Source organism: Acipenser ruthenus, chromosome 2 (assembly GCF_902713425.1).
Source record: "Acipenser ruthenus chromosome 2, fAciRut3.2 maternal haplotype, whole genome shotgun sequence".
In the NCBI taxonomy this organism is placed as follows: domain Eukaryota; kingdom Metazoa; phylum Chordata; class Actinopteri; order Acipenseriformes; family Acipenseridae; genus Acipenser; species Acipenser ruthenus.
In genome coordinates this window covers 54,214,936-54,230,645 of record NC_081190.1, presented here as the reverse complement: position 1 = coordinate 54,230,645, position 15,710 = coordinate 54,214,936, and the positions used below count along the sequence as shown (strand labels likewise).

Below are 15,710 nucleotides of genomic sequence, written 5' to 3'. Positions count from 1 at the left end.
AATTTTTGAATAGAGCATATGTGGGTTCATTTGTGTATTCTGTAGTAACTATGACACTGTCTAAACTGCCAAAGGAGTTCTAAACAAGTTTTGCATTTGCGCTTTAGCAAGGTAATATGTGCAAATATGTGCAATTTGACCGTAGCTGAAATTTGATTGGCTCACGACGGCCATGTTTTTTTTAAATATTTTTGACAAATCCAATATGGCTGCTGAACCATGTGACCAATCGACTTGTGTTGAACAAATCTAAATCTATGCCATAAGGGTAGTATGTGCCCCAAGTTTCACATCTGTACCATAAGAGGTTTTGGAGAAGAAGATTTTGTTGAATTGGCCAATATTCATGAAAAATCCAATATGGCTGCCAAACCATGTGACCTATGACTTTGTTTTCATTCTGACACAACTTCCCAAAGGCCTCTACCACCACTCTATGAAGATTCACGAGTCTACAACATTGTACCGTAATGAATACTGCAATATGTGCAAATATGTGCAAATTGACCAGAGCTGAAATTTGATTGGCTCAAGGCGGCCATGTTTTTTTATGTAGTGACTTACTTTTAACAAACTTAATAGACAACCTTGCAAAGGCTATGTGTGCAAAGTTTCGCTTCAATCGGCATAACCGTTTCAGAAGAAGTCGTTTGAATATTTTCGACACATCCAATATGGCCGCCAGGCCATGTGACCAATCGACTTCTCTTGAACAACCGTAAATCTAGGCCATGAGGGTAGTCTATTGCACCGTCTCATATCTCAGCGATAAGTGGTTTCGGAGAAGATTTTTTAAAATTGTCCAAAATTCTCGAGAAATCCAATATGGCCGCCACACCATTTGACCTATGATCTTCATTTTCGCTCTGACAGAACTTGCCTTTGGTGCCTACCACCCTACCAAGTTTCGTGAGTTTCCTTGCAACGGTGTTGATTTTAGAGATTTTTTTAAAAAAGAGCGGAAGAAAAAAAATCCTAACAGAAACAGTAGGCTTCCCAGCCATTCTGGAAGCCTAATAAAGGTGCGACGGTGCTCACAGTTCGAAGGTGAGCTATACATGCCTAACTTAAGGAAAACTCCTGATCTAGGGATGTGGCTCCTGGTAAACTGATCAAGCAAACATTTAGAGGAACAGGTTTTCAAGTAATTTAAACGGACTAGTGACCTCTAAAAAAGAGATTGCACTGTATCCCTATTTTCCCTCTGTCTTTTTGTGAGATCGTATTGCACCAGATTCAATTACAGGCTTTTAAAATGGACTGATTGTAGTTTTGTCTGGATACTAGGATACAATTACTCATTGTTTGGCAAAGACAAATATCAGATAATGTTACTCCCTCCTTCAGTACAGTGTATTGTAACGTAAATGCAGCAGAGATGCAGAGCAGCTATCATGGCAATACCACTGGGATCATTTGAATCTGCTTAATTGGTCTTTATCTCACTGTTATACTTCAACACTTCTATTGAGGAAGATTCAAAAGGGATTGTATTTCAGCATTCCTGATTTAACTGGCAGGATAGTGTGGCTGCTTTCTCTTTTTTTGTGAAAAGATTATTACAGCTTTAAAGCACCAATGTGTAATGTACCAATTCCTGTAGAAATACCGTTTAATATGTATCATCAGTACAATTATCACGTGTGTTCGTAGCATTTTTAATATTAACAATAAAGACTAAATAATTGGAACTTCTTGTCTGTGGGTACTCTCTTTTTCTCCCCCACATTAACATCTGTTAACATACTCTGAAAACTCTTTGCACAGCAATGCCAGTTCTCATTGGTTTGTTGGCAGGTCGAAATCGCATCCCAAACTCAAAGCATAGCAGTCATGGCTTTGGGGTTGATGATACCGTTTTGCTTTTTCAGCTTTTCAGTATCTCTCCTTTTTCAACATTTGAACAAAGACACTGGCCCATTTCTCCTATTTTAACATTGGAATAGGCTAATGGAGTAGCTGGTTCATTTCCCTTTTATATAGACTAACTGTTGAATAATTCTTTTGAAAATCGGAAACATTAACAAGGAACCAGTTTGTTTATTGTTTGTTTTTCCACTTTTCAATAATAAAAAAACTGTTCATTGTCCTTTCCACCCATGTTCATTTTCAACTCTTGAATAAGGAAAAAAATACAAATGAAATGGAACAGCGATCCTGGGTTCAAAAGGTGAAAGGACATACAGTAATACAGAACTTTGCTTAGGAACCTCCAAGAACATTGTTTACTGGAGGAAATTGATTCGAGTAGGTGGGCATCTAGTTAAATTTGCATACTGTCTTGAACTGCTATTTAAATGCACATCCCAAATACAAAAACTGCTGTGCTTTGGAATAAAATGTATTTGACAGCTTTGGATATAATGGCATCTGAGGTACCGCTACATGTGAGACAAAATAGTTTGCTAATTTTGATTGAAGATTTTCAAAAGATTTTTCTTATTCCTGTTATTCTTTTTTGATTAAAGATTGCACCAAAAAAAGTTATATTTTACACAGTGGAGGCTCCTTAGAGGAGGCAAGGGAGGCAGTGCCTTCTCAAAATGTCATGTATGCAGACATATTTTTTCACAGTATAATAATAATTTTATGTTTCATAAAGGTTACAATATGTTGTCTATTCACCATTGAGGATGTGTTTTACACATGCATTATTGAAACTGTTGAAAAAGAAAGTGTTCTTTTCACAACCATATCTGAAAAAGCAGAACATCTAAAAATACATTTGCAGCATGAAAATTTGGGAAACAACTTTACACACAATAATAATTTCAGGACGTTATTCACAGGATCATCATGTTTCAAGTTGCCATCCCTTCTGGATTTTAATCTATCCTGCAGTTAATTACCATCAGACTTTTTCTGTGATTGCATCTGCTGAGTTACTGTATTCATTGGTAGCATTTATATACCCTTTACGCTTGTGATAATTTAAGAAAGCTGAGGACAAGAGGTTTTGGAATGACTCAGAAGAAAATGACAAGAGGTTTTGCAATGAATCAGATGAAAATGTCCTTGAGTTGCTTCTGATGGCTCTGGAAATCTGCAGGACTTTTCAATGTTTTATTTGCCCGCAATGCTTCTAATGTAACAAATAAGCTTAATGCCTGTTGCTCCAGCATTTATAGACTTGTCTGAAAGTGGCCAAAAAAGTAATTCAGCTAAAAAAAAACTGTTGTTGACAATATGTTCTCTGTATGTGCCTTTTCCAGCCCCATCACCAATCAGTATTGTAAAGAAGGGAAAGATAGCCAAAAACAGCATCTCTGTATCATGGCAGGAACCAGACCGACCCAATGGCATCATTTTGGAATACGAGATCAAATATTTTGAAAAGGTAAGAGCAATCACAGTGGGTCAATTACAACAATTTAAAAGGAGCGTACTAACTGGGGATGATCCTGTGGTTAGTTGGAGGATGGTACTAAACTAGTACGCAAGTTCAAACTAATTGCAACAAACTAAGATGCTGAAGTCCCCAGCTGCGTATTAAATGTTCTCAATTGCAACAAACCCAAAGTAACTGCTGTTGCCTTCAAGTCTAGAGGATACTAAAAACAAGTTAGTCCAGCAATGTCTGTAGACTTAAAGACTTGTGGTATTGTACTAACTGGAACAAATATGAATTGTATTGCCAACATTTATGAAACTGAACTATTCAAAACCTAAAATTATATAAAATGATTAGAAATCTTCTGGGAAAAAATAAAAATAATAATGTGATAAAACATTTGCAACAAAACCAGTTTAATCCTTATTCAACTTAACTTAGGCCTATGTTATAAACAAATTATATATATATATATATATATATATATATATATATATATATATATATTTTTATATAGGAAGTAGAAAGAAAATCTTGTTAACTCTGCTGACTGTAAGGCTATTTATTCTCTTTATTTTTATCCTCCAGGACTTACAGGGTCACCACTAATTATACAAACAGTTCTCCTATATATTTTACAGTTAACTTGTGTAGTTCAAACACTCAGACAGTAGCCATTGGCATTCACAGCTGGTTTCACAGACCCTGATTAGCATTAAGTTTGGATTACCTTACCTTATAGAAGAATATAGTAATAATAATAATAATAATAATAATAATAATAATAATAATAATAATAATAATAATAATAAACGATCTTGCTTCCAGTTCCCTGCACAGGTTTCTAATTAGATAGGTGTGTACCACTGCACGTTTTGGAAAAGGTTATTGTGAATGAAGTGAATGGCAGTCACATGATTTCACAGCATTTAGTCATGCATTATTTTAGTGTGGATAGGCAGATTTAATTAAAATTTGTTTAACGAGCACAATTTGGCCTTTAACACTGATTTATTTTATGTTATCCTTTTATCACTGGATTTTTAACAATAAACAAATAACTGTATAACCAAGTAATAATATTATTATAATGACCTTTTACATTACTTTTTGGTCACATTCTGAACTCTAACCTTATATAGATAAATACTGGCTACAATACAAAGACTCTATTCTTACTCTAATCCATGTGCCAGATTTTTTTCAGTCTAAATTAGTTCTTGGGAACATAGCATACTTGGCTGTTTGCTTCTCTAATCATGTTAGTCCTTGAAAAAAGTGATTATATTTCCTTTTGAAAATATTATCCAAAGTTTCTGAATTTGTTTAGTCTAACCGGACCTTGCTATTGAATGTTTTACATGTAGCTAACTCAATTGTAACTGTTTAATACTTATACTAGTTTTCAGTGCACCTACCTGATTTGTGATCAGTTTAATAGTTATAATTGCATTTATAATGAAGTCAAATTTGTACATATTTAAGAAGGCTGTTACCTCATAACTCCCTTGTTAAAAATATCAGCTCTTTGTGTAAAGTCATTTTCAATAACAGAAACTACCATAGAGAACAAAGACAATCAAGTTTGTAATTCCTGAGCTGTAACAGAGTTAAAAATGTAACTGTAGTAGCAGAGGCATGCTGTTTTGTCTCACATTGTGATTACAATGACACAAGACCTTTTTTGGCACCTCTATAGCTATACTTTGTTATGGTTTTAGTACCACCAAAATTTTTACTGAATCTAGGCCCAAGTTTCTTGGTGAAGCCTGTAAACAAACAGTACAGCTAAAGTTGTCTATTGTTCTGACAAAGTAGAGGGTAAAACATTTGAAAGCAGGGAAAAATTTAGTAGACACCAGGAATATATATATATATATATATATATATATATATATATATATATATATATATATATATATAGGGCAGCTGGCTCTTTATATATATATATATATATATATATATATAGTGCCTTGCAAAAGTATTCAGACCCCTGACCAATTCTCATATTACTGAATTACAAATGGTACATTAAAATTTCGTTCTGTTTGATATTTTATTTTAAAACACTGAAACTCAAAATCAATTATTGTAAGGTGACATTGGTTTTATGTTGGGAAGTATTTTTAAGAAAAATAAAAAACTGAAATATCTTGCTTGCATAAGTATTCAACCCCTGTGCTGTGGAAGCTCCCAGTTTACACCGATGAAAGAAATTGCCCTAACAAGGACACAATTACCTTACCATTGGCCTCCACCTGTGAACCATTAAAGTTGCTGTCACATTTTCTGGATAAAAACCCCACTGTTGAAGGATCATTGGTCATGCTGTGAATCTGAAGGAAAATGAAGACCAAAGAGCATTCTACAGAAGTTAGAGATAAAGTAATACAAATGCATAGATTAGGGAAAAGGTACAAAATAATATCCAAGTGTTTGGATATCCCAGTGAGCACAGTTGGATCAATAATCAGGAAGTGGAAGCTGCATCACACCACCCAGGCACTGCCAAGAAAAGGCCGTCCCTCAAAACTCAGCGCACAAACAAGAAGGAGACTTGTGAGAGAAGCCACAGAGAGGCCAACAATCACTTTGAAGGAGCTACAGAGTTCAGTGACTGGGTGTGGAGTAATGGTGCACCAGTCAACCATATCAAGAGCTCTGCATAACACTGGGAGGGTGGCAAGAAAGAAGCCGTTACTCAAAAAGTACCATCTGAAAGCACATCTGGAGTTTGCCAGAAAGCATGAGAGTGACCCAGCTGCGATGTGGGAAAAGGTTTTGTGGTCAGATGAGACCAAGATAGAGCTTTTTGGCCAAAACTCAAAGCGCTATGTGTGGCGCAAACCTAACACTGCCCATGCCTCAAGACACACCATCCCTACAGTGAAGTATGGAGGTGGCAGCATCATGCTGTGGGGATGCTTCTCATCAGCAGGGACTGGGCATCTTGTTAAAATTGAAGGAAGAATGGATGGAGCAAAATACAGGGAAACACTGCAAGAGAACCTGCTTCAGTCCGCTAAAAAACTAAAGCTTGGGAAGAAATTCACCTTTCAGCAGGACAATGATCCCAAGCACAAGGCCAAAGCAACATTGGAGTGGCTCAAGAACAAAAAGGTGACTGTCCAACAGTGGCCCAGTCAAAGTCCTGATCTCAATCCCATTGAGAATCTGTGGCACTATTTGAAAATTGTGGTCCACAAGCGTCGTCCAACCAACCTGAACAACCTGGAGCAAATCTGCCAAGAAGAATGGGCCAAAATCACTACGACACTGTGTGCAAAGCTGGTACATACTTACCCCAAAATACTTAAAGCTGTTATTGCAGCGAAAGGTGGCTCTACCAAATATTAATGTGTGGGGGTTGAATACTTATGCAAGCAAGATATTTCAGTTTTTTTATTTTTCTTAAAAATATTTCCCAACATAAAACCAATGTCACCTTACAATAATTGATTTTGAGTTTCAGTGTTTTAAAATAAAATATCAAACAGAACGAAATTTCAATGTACCATTTGTAATTCAGTAATATGAGAGAATTTTGCAAGGCACTGTATGTATATATATATATATATATATATATATATATATATATATATATATATATATATATATAACAACATTATTTTAGGACACTGCAAATTAGGGCTAGTTTAACTACAATCTGCTGTTGCTTGTTTCAATCTAACGCAGAACATTTAGGTGAATTAAAAATATGATTATAACAAATAATGTTGTTATATTGGAACAACCTAGACTGGGGGCTGATCAAATAAAATAATTAAAAAAAAAAACATTAGAAAGACAATATGCAATAGAATTGTGTGCATTAAGTAAAAACTGCTATGAAAAAAAGTGAGATAAAAAAAAAAAAAGTTGGCAGCCTAACATCTCCAAGAAGCATAAAAGTAAACTTGTATATTGATCCTAGGTCAAAAATGGAGATATGTGGAAAGTGGCCTTATTTCTCATTACAGTATTTTGAAGTGCTCTTTTTTTCTCCTGAAAACTAAATTGTTTGAAAGCAATAATGTTAAATGTACCATTTTTTAATGATGTAAAATGACTTTCCTTGTCTTTAATTTATTTGTGGATTAGGATCAGGAGACCAGCTACACCATCATTAAGTCTAAAGATATGGAGATCAGCGCAGATGGCTTGAAGCCTGCCTCCGTTTACATCTTTCAGATCCGAGCACGCACCGCAGCAGGCTACGGTGGTTTCAGTCGCAGGTTCGAGTTTGAAACAAGCCCTTTTTGTAAGTAAATCCTATCTTTTTGTGACAGGGGATGCTTGTAATATTGAGGGTTTTAGTGGATGAGCCCAACTGTATGTACAGTACATAAATATATATTAATATATATATTGGACCCTGATATTGATATAGCCATCGGACAGCGTAATTTTCGTAAATAGCAGAAACAGATGTTACCCCTTTGGCAATAATTGAATAACTGCTAAGTACTTGTATAAAAAGGCTAAGCACTAATTCTGGCAATAAAACCAAAAGGCGCAATTACTGAACTTTTATTTCATGATTCATTTTTGTTGAATTAATGAGTCCCTTATAAAAGTTTACTACAGTAAGCTTACAGTTTACTATGCTTTATCATACTTACACTGTACCATGTATTTACCATTCTAGCATGATTACACTATTTTTCCTTTTCCAAGGGGTAATACTGTATATTTTAAAATGTACAGAGTGGCACATAATTACACAGATCTTTGTATAGTTTGCGTATGTTCATAAATGTTGACTGGTCACATTTTAATTAGGGTGCTATATGGTGTTTCTGCTGTTTTTTTATGTATTACTTCCATATTTAGGCTGGATGTAACAGTCTCAAATAAATCTAGCCAGGATTATTTTTATTCCTCAAATGATGTCAGTTCGTATGTCACAGTTGTAAGTATATCTTGAGAGTTTCTTTTCGAAATGTGATTAAACCGTGAAGCAGGGTATACATTACTTGTATTGACCTTTGAAACGGTCATTCATGATAATTCCAGTTGTTTGTTGTTTTTGTACCCAGCAGTCGCTGCATCAAGTGATCAGAGCCAGGTGCCCATAATCGCTGTGTCTATCACAGTGGGTGTGATCCTGCTGGCTGTAGTTACTGGATTCCTCCTTAGCGGAAGGTAGGACCAGCATTTCAAATATATACATATTTATATACTGGGTGTATTCAAAGTTCTGATAATAAGCCAGAGTCTACAGTATAAGTAAACTGCTTTTTACAAATTGGTTGTGTCTTATAAAAGTTTTTGTAAAATTAACGCTGCATGGTTTCTCTGTTTGTCATGGATTGAGGTCTGACATGACATGGGTGTTTAAAAAGAGTGGTAATGTAGATGATACCATACCATAATGATTTCACAAATAAAAAAAAATAAATTCTCTGATAAAAAATAAAACAAATCTGCGTTATTGCGCAGTTAAGATAAAAGGCTAAAATGGAGTCGTCGTCCCTCGTCACATTATGAGATACGCAAACAGTACTATTAAATAACAGTTAACACAGGAAGTATTTATTGGTACACTTCTAAATTCTAAGGAAGTTACATGCTCACCAGTGCCACCAATCAATAATATAAACAAACTTACCTTTTTACTTTAAAGATTACAAATACTTATGTGCAGTAATAATCAATATATATTCATATTAGTTTGTCTTTGTCATCTGGATTTTTATCATTTTCTGCATCTTTAAACAGCTTGTTCAATAGTAACAATGCACTAGATACTGAAGTAAACTGCAGCTACATTTCAGCATGAATGTGACAGTGCGCCTCGTTCAACCTTGACCTCTGTACACCAGAAGCAGTTTTATTGAACAAGTATGTTTACGTAAATTTAAAGCGAAATGGCCTGTGTTGAGACTGTTACATCCAGCCTAAAAACGAAATTATTTTATTGTTGTTTTTATTATATTTTACAAGAAAATGTTGAATCATTCTGATATTTACTATTTAAACTATTTACAAATTTGAAATAAAAAAGTAGACTAAACGTATTATGTGTGATATTTATTTTTGTTCGTATCACATATTATTTCAATTACAGAAGTTTACAATGCATCAGGTTACCATAAATAAGTGACATTAAAAAAGGGAATATCAGTTAATACAATGCTGTTTAGGATTTGTTTAGAAACACAAAAATAAACTTACATTCAGTGACAAACATTTTGGCTAGAAGTCTTTTTCAATCTTTTTACGTTTCTTTTAGTATTTCTAAATGTCTAAATATTGAGTGTTATGGGTGATAGGATTTGTTAGCAACTAAACATTACAACATTTACTACTTTAGTAAAAAGCGTCTCATTTAAGGAAAATGTTATCTGTGGTACGAATAAAGTTATTGGGAAAATGTCTAATAAATTAAGCCATTAATTTCTGTCTGTTGCCATTAGGGGTATTGGTAATGCTGCTTTACAAATCAGCCTTCCTGCAAACTAGGTTTTAATTTCTTCCACCAGATGTGAAACAGATTTATATGGACAACCCTTGTGCTTGAGCTTGCTTTTATGTCAGTGTACAGCCTACCGCTCCTTAGCCTGAACCTGAGGCCAGTTTGACACCATGGTCTGCATGAAATACTTCCTCTTTAAAGGAGTTGTAACGGAAATGTTACAACTTCCTGATTCAACCTTGACAACGCTGGGAATCTAAAAATTGTTGTCCGTTTGTCTAAACAGCTATATTTTAGAACTGTCATGGGTAATTATCAACCAGGAAACCAAATCAATAACAATATCCTGTGTTAAACATGGAAGCTTAGCCATGACCTTAAACCGACTTCTTGGATTTGAAATGCCAGATTTGAGTATAGTTATAGTTATAGTTTGCATTTGTAAAAACAGACATTGGCATTCTGTTATCTAGAAGATGTTTAGGGTCATATTTACAGAACTTTAAGGAATATATTGTTAATGACTGTTTTAAGCACATTAGCAGACCATTAAGTGCAACACAGACCTCGAGAAATACCAGCATGCTAATACTCTTTATTGGGTGTAATTTTAAAAAGCTTTCTTAAACCTGTGCACAACATCACTAAAATAGTGTCAGCCAAACACTGTCGGGTAAATAATCTATTTTTAAAGAGTGTTCAGACTGTCAAAAATAATGTATAATGTCACTGTGAAACTTACTTACATACATTTCCTATAGAAAGTCTACACCTCCTTGAACTTTTTTCACATTTTGTTGTGTCAGTGCCTCAGAGTTTCATGCATTTAAATTAGGATTTTTTTCCCACTTATCTACACACCATACTCCACACTGTTAAGGGGAAAAAAGGTTTTATTGAGAAAAAAATTATATATTAAAAATACAAAACTGAAAGATCATAATTGGATAAGTCTCCACCTCCCCTAAGTTAATACTTGGTGGAAGCACCTTTGGCAGCAATTACAGCTGTGAGTCTGTTGGGTCTCTACCAACTTTGCACACCTAGATTTGGCAATATTTGACCATTCTTCTTTACAAAACTGTTCAAGTTCCTTGGGGAGCGTTGATGGACAACAATCTTCAAGTCATGCCACAAATTTTCAATTGGATTTAGGTCGGGACTCTGACTGGACCACTCAAGGACATTTAACGTTTTGTTCCTTAGCCACTCCAGTGTAGCTTTGGTTGTGTGCTTTGGGCCATTGTCATGCTGAAAAATGAACTTTCTTGCAGAGAGCAGCAGGTTTTCCTCAAGGACTTCTCTGTACTTTGCTCCATTCATTTTCCCTTCTATCCTGACAAGTGCCCCAGTCCCTGCCGATGAGAAACATCCCCATAACATGATGCTGCCACCACCATGCTTCACAGTAGGGATGGTGTTCTTTGGGTGATGCGCTGTGTTGGGTTTGCGCCAAACATAACGCTTTGCATTTAGGCCAAAAAGTTCCATTTTAGTTTTGTCAGACCACAAACCTTTTTGCCACATGGCTACAGAATCTCCTGAGTGTTTTTTTGCAAACTTCAAATGGGATTCAAGGTGGGCTTTTTTGAGTAATGGCTTCCTTCTTGCCACCCTACCATACAGGTCAGATTTGTGGAGTGCTTGGGATATTGTTGTCACATGCACACTTTGACCAGTCTTGGCCATAAAAGCCATGTAGCTCTTGCAAAGTTGCCATTGGCCTCTTGGTAGCCTCTCTGATCAGTCTCCTTCTTGCTCTGTCATCCAGTTTGGAGGGACGGCCTGATCTAGGCAGGGTCTTGGTGGTGCCATACACCTTCCACTTCTTAATAATCGTCTTGACCGTGCTTCAAGGGATATTCAAGGCCTTTGATATTTTTTTATACTCATCCCCTGATCTGTGCCTTTCAACAACTTTGTCCCGGAGTTCTTTTGAAAGCGCCTTGGTGCTCATGGTTGAGTCTTTGCTTTGAAATGCACTACCCAGCAGAGGGAACCTACAAGAACTGCTGCTTTTATCCTGAAATCATGTGAATCACTACAATTTAACACAGGTGGAGGCCACTTAAATTGGTGTGTGATTTTGAAGGCGATTGGTTACACCTGAGCTAATTTAGGATTGCTATTACAAGGGGGGTGGACACTTATCCAACCAAGCTATTTCAGTTTTTTTATTTTTAATTAATTTTCTCCAAATTTCTAGAATATTTTTTTTCACTTGGAAGTTGTGGGGTAAGATGTGTAGATAAATGAAAAAAAAAAAAAATGTAATGCATTTTAATTCCAGACTATAAGGCAACAAAAGGTGAACATTTTGAAAGGGGGAGTAGACTTTCTATAGGCACTGTACATATACAGCTATATCTTGTATGCATTTTAAAAACACCAAGAAGAAAGGACACTCACAGGTTCTTTGGGTCATGAGTCATGACTATTTAAAAAAAAAAAAAAATTAACCTTTTTTAACAATCTTTTGAAATCAATTCAAATGGCAGCTTTGGAATGTGGAGTCATACAAAGCATGGTAGACAGCCGCCTTAGAAACAAATGCAATAGCAAGCCTGGCACACCAACATTTTGTAACGACGAAAAGGAAGCTGCTATTCGGGATCACCTTATTAAAGTTGCAGAATGGAATTTTCCTTTTGACCAAACTGACCTGCGATTGCTGGCCAAATATTTTTTGGATAAGAAAAGACGGAAAGTGGAGCGTTTTAAAAACAATGTACCAGATGTGGATTTGTCTTTTTGACAAATTCGTGCAACCAACAGCTTTTTCTTGTTTTCGTTCTTGTGAAACAAATCTTGCCGTATGAATTATGTTTAGACTATACAAGTGGAAATCTGGAGCTGAGGGGGCCCAGTGCCTAACCCACTAGGTCATTCCTCTTAGAAAACTCAACAAAATCAACTGTCCAGTGCAACATTTTATTAAGTATATTAGAGAAGAAAAATATACCAAACTGTGAACAAAATAGCAAAAAAACTTAACCCTTGCACTAAGACATGCTCACGCATGTCAGAGATCTTTAACAGATATTCACAAACAGAGGGGAGCTAGTGGTGATGTCTCCTCTTTGTGCTTCCTGGACATGCATACAGTTGCACCTCCTCTGATTTTTGCTGTCCAAGACTTCACATATGGTAGTGGATGGTGGCCCATTATTGGATATAAAAATCAATGCACTCATGTGTTCTACTGTTAGTCATGATCTCAAAGGGGAGCAAATAATATTCATCCTATTGAATCCTCGTTCACATTGGGCAGTGTTGACTGTCAGGGTGCCAACAATATTTATTAGACTGCAGCTCACCACTGATGACTATTGGTTCTTTTAAGTCTCGATAAGGTTTCTTTATAGCTGAGAACAAAGGTCCAAAATGTTCACAAATCCAAAGTTCTGATTCACCATACTTGGTGTTATTTGGCTGGCAGGTAGTCGGCATCTAAACGCATGGCTGAATTGCTCTTCTGAATCTGGTCTTCCTTGTTTCAGTCTTTCAAATGGAATTATTGAAGAAAACAAAGATAGAAGTTCTGGAATGGCCTTCACAATCACCAGATCTCAATCCAATAGAAATGCGTTGGACTGATCTGAAAAAAGCTGTAGCCAAGCATTGTGTAGCCAGTGTGACTGAGCTGAAGGAAATATGCAAGATAGAATGGGCTCAGATTTCACCAACAAGATGCAACATACTGGTTAAGAATTATCATAAACATGTGAAAGTCTTAATAAAAGGAGGACACACAAAATACTAAAGCAGCGATGACAATGCTCTAGTCATGAACGAATACTTTCAATTAAATATGTTTTTTATGAAGATGATTTGTTAAATTACTAGAAATTGTGTATATAGATTTTTATTTTATTAAAAAGTGGTGATGATGATGATGACAAAGGAAACAATGATACTGACATTCAGCACCCTCAAATCAAACTTGCAGCAGTCGATACATTGCAGTTGCTGCTAGTGCAACAGGGCATAGACGAGTCACCATACAAGCTTTGCCAACTTTCTGGCATTCTTTCCCATCTTCTTTCGTCTCATCTGCAACAAAAGAGCATCATTGACTTTTTTTTCTCCAAAGTGGACTGAGACCTTTGCAATGGTAAATAGAAAACAAACTTAGTTGAATGTCATGTTGGTGACATTATTATTATTATTATTTATTTCTTAGCAGACGCCCTTATCCAGGGCGACTTACAATCGTAAGCAAAAACATTTCAAGCGTTACAATACAAGTAATACAATAAGAGCAAGAAATACAATAACTTTTGTTCAAGCAAAGTACAAGTTTGACAAACCACAATTCAATAATACAGCAGGTAATAGTGATAGTTACATCAGGATATGATTAAATAGTGATAGTTACATCAGGATGTGATTAAATACAAAGTACTACAGGTTAAAAACTTGGCAGATTACAGTATTCTGAAGTACAGGATTAAATGCAGTAAAATAGGGGGCTGATAAGAGCAAAATAAAGCACATTTACATGAAGGGTGATAGTGTCCCAGGATACAAACAGAGGAGTTCTACAGGTGCTCTTTGAAGAGGTGAGTCTTAAGGAGGCACCGGAATGTGGTCAGGGACTGGGCAGTCCTGACATCTGTAGGAAGGTCATTCCACCAATGCGGAGCAAGGGTGGAGAAGGAGCGGGCTTTGGAGGCAGGGGAGCGTAGCGGTGGTAGAGCTAGTCTTCTAGTGCAGGCGGAGCGGAGAGGTCGAGTGGGGGTGTAGGGAGAGATGAGGGTCTGGAGGTAGCTGGGTGCAGACTGGTCAAGGCATCTGTAGGCTAGTACAAGAGTCTTGAACTGGATGCGAGCGGTGATCGGGAGCCAGTGGAGCGAGCGGAGTAGTGGAGTAGCGTGGGCGAAGCGAGGCAGAGAGAACACCAGGCGGGCAGCAGAGTTCTGGATGAGCTGGAGCGGACGGGTGGCGGACGCAGGGAGGCCAGCCAGGAGGGAGTTGCAGTAGTCTAGGCGGGAGAGTACCAGGGCCTGGACCAGGAGCTGGGTAGCATAGTTGGTGAGGAAGGGTCGGATTCTTCGGATGTTGCTCAGGAAGAATCGGCAAGTGCGTGCCAGAGTGGAGATGTGCTGGGAATAAGAGAGGCAGGGGTCCAGGGTGACTTCAAGGTTCTTAGCGGAGGAAGAGGGAGAGAGTGTGGTAGATTCCAGAGGAACAGATATAGAGAGATCAGAGGAGGGGGAGGAGGAGGGAAAGAAAAGGAGGTCAGATTTAGAGAGGTTGAGTTTGAGGTGATGCGAGTGCATCCAGGAGGAAATAGCAGACAGACAGGTAGAGATACGGGAGGAGATGGTGGAGTCAGAGGTGGGGAAGGAGAGGAAAATCTGAGCATCATCAGCATAGAAATGGTATGAGAAACCATAGGATGCGATGAGGGGGCCCAAGGAGCGGGTGTGGAGAGAGAACAGGAGAGGACCCAAGACTGACCCTTGGGGGACATGCTACATATGTCATACATACAGTACAGTTTCATTTGTACAGTACATTATTTTGTTGTGTTCATTCTGTAGTGCGGGAATGAAAATACATGCAGTAAATAAATTGACTTTTGGCATAGGTTTTAGCACTTATCTTCTTTATCACTATGCTATGCGGTAAGACAATAAATGAAAGTATAACTACATTAAATCATATAATTATGGTTTTACTGATAACAATGCACATAATACTAATAAACTCACTTTTTGCATTTGGAAGGGTAATAGGGTCAAAAATAATTTGAAATATACACTGCTGTGCAAAAGTCTTAGACATGTTGCATTTTTCTACTCTGATGCATTATGAGCCAGGTGTCTTTGTCCATCCATCAACAGTCCAAAGCACCTTTGACCATTGTTCCCTAATCCCATTTCTGTCTTCTTTAGTCTTGTTCCCCTTTCTTAACAGAGGTATTCTTACTGCAACACATCCTTTAAGTCCTGATTT

At 36.9% G+C, this 15,710-nt stretch overlaps 1 protein-coding gene across 5 annotated transcripts in view; it reads left to right on the top strand.

Moving 5' to 3' along the window:
- LOC117409037 (ephrin type-A receptor 5) overlaps nucleotides 1-15,710 on the top strand; it is a 237,040-nt gene that overhangs the window by 125,630 nt on the left and 95,700 nt on the right. For 3 of the 5 annotated variants that reach the window (XR_009308251.1, XM_058997144.1, XM_058997127.1), the window contains exons 6-8: nucleotides 3,213-3,337; nucleotides 7,433-7,592; nucleotides 8,371-8,476. Coding sequence is in view for 4 of the 5 variants with exons in the window: in XM_058997144.1 (XP_058853127.1) it covers nucleotides 3,213-3,337; nucleotides 7,433-7,592; nucleotides 8,371-8,476 (391 nt within the window). In the remaining variant the exon portion in view is untranslated. The remainder of the gene's footprint in view (nucleotides 1-3,212; nucleotides 3,338-7,432; nucleotides 7,593-8,370; nucleotides 8,477-15,710) is intronic. The other 2 variants (XM_058997136.1, XM_058997160.1) reach the window with 1 other exon arrangement.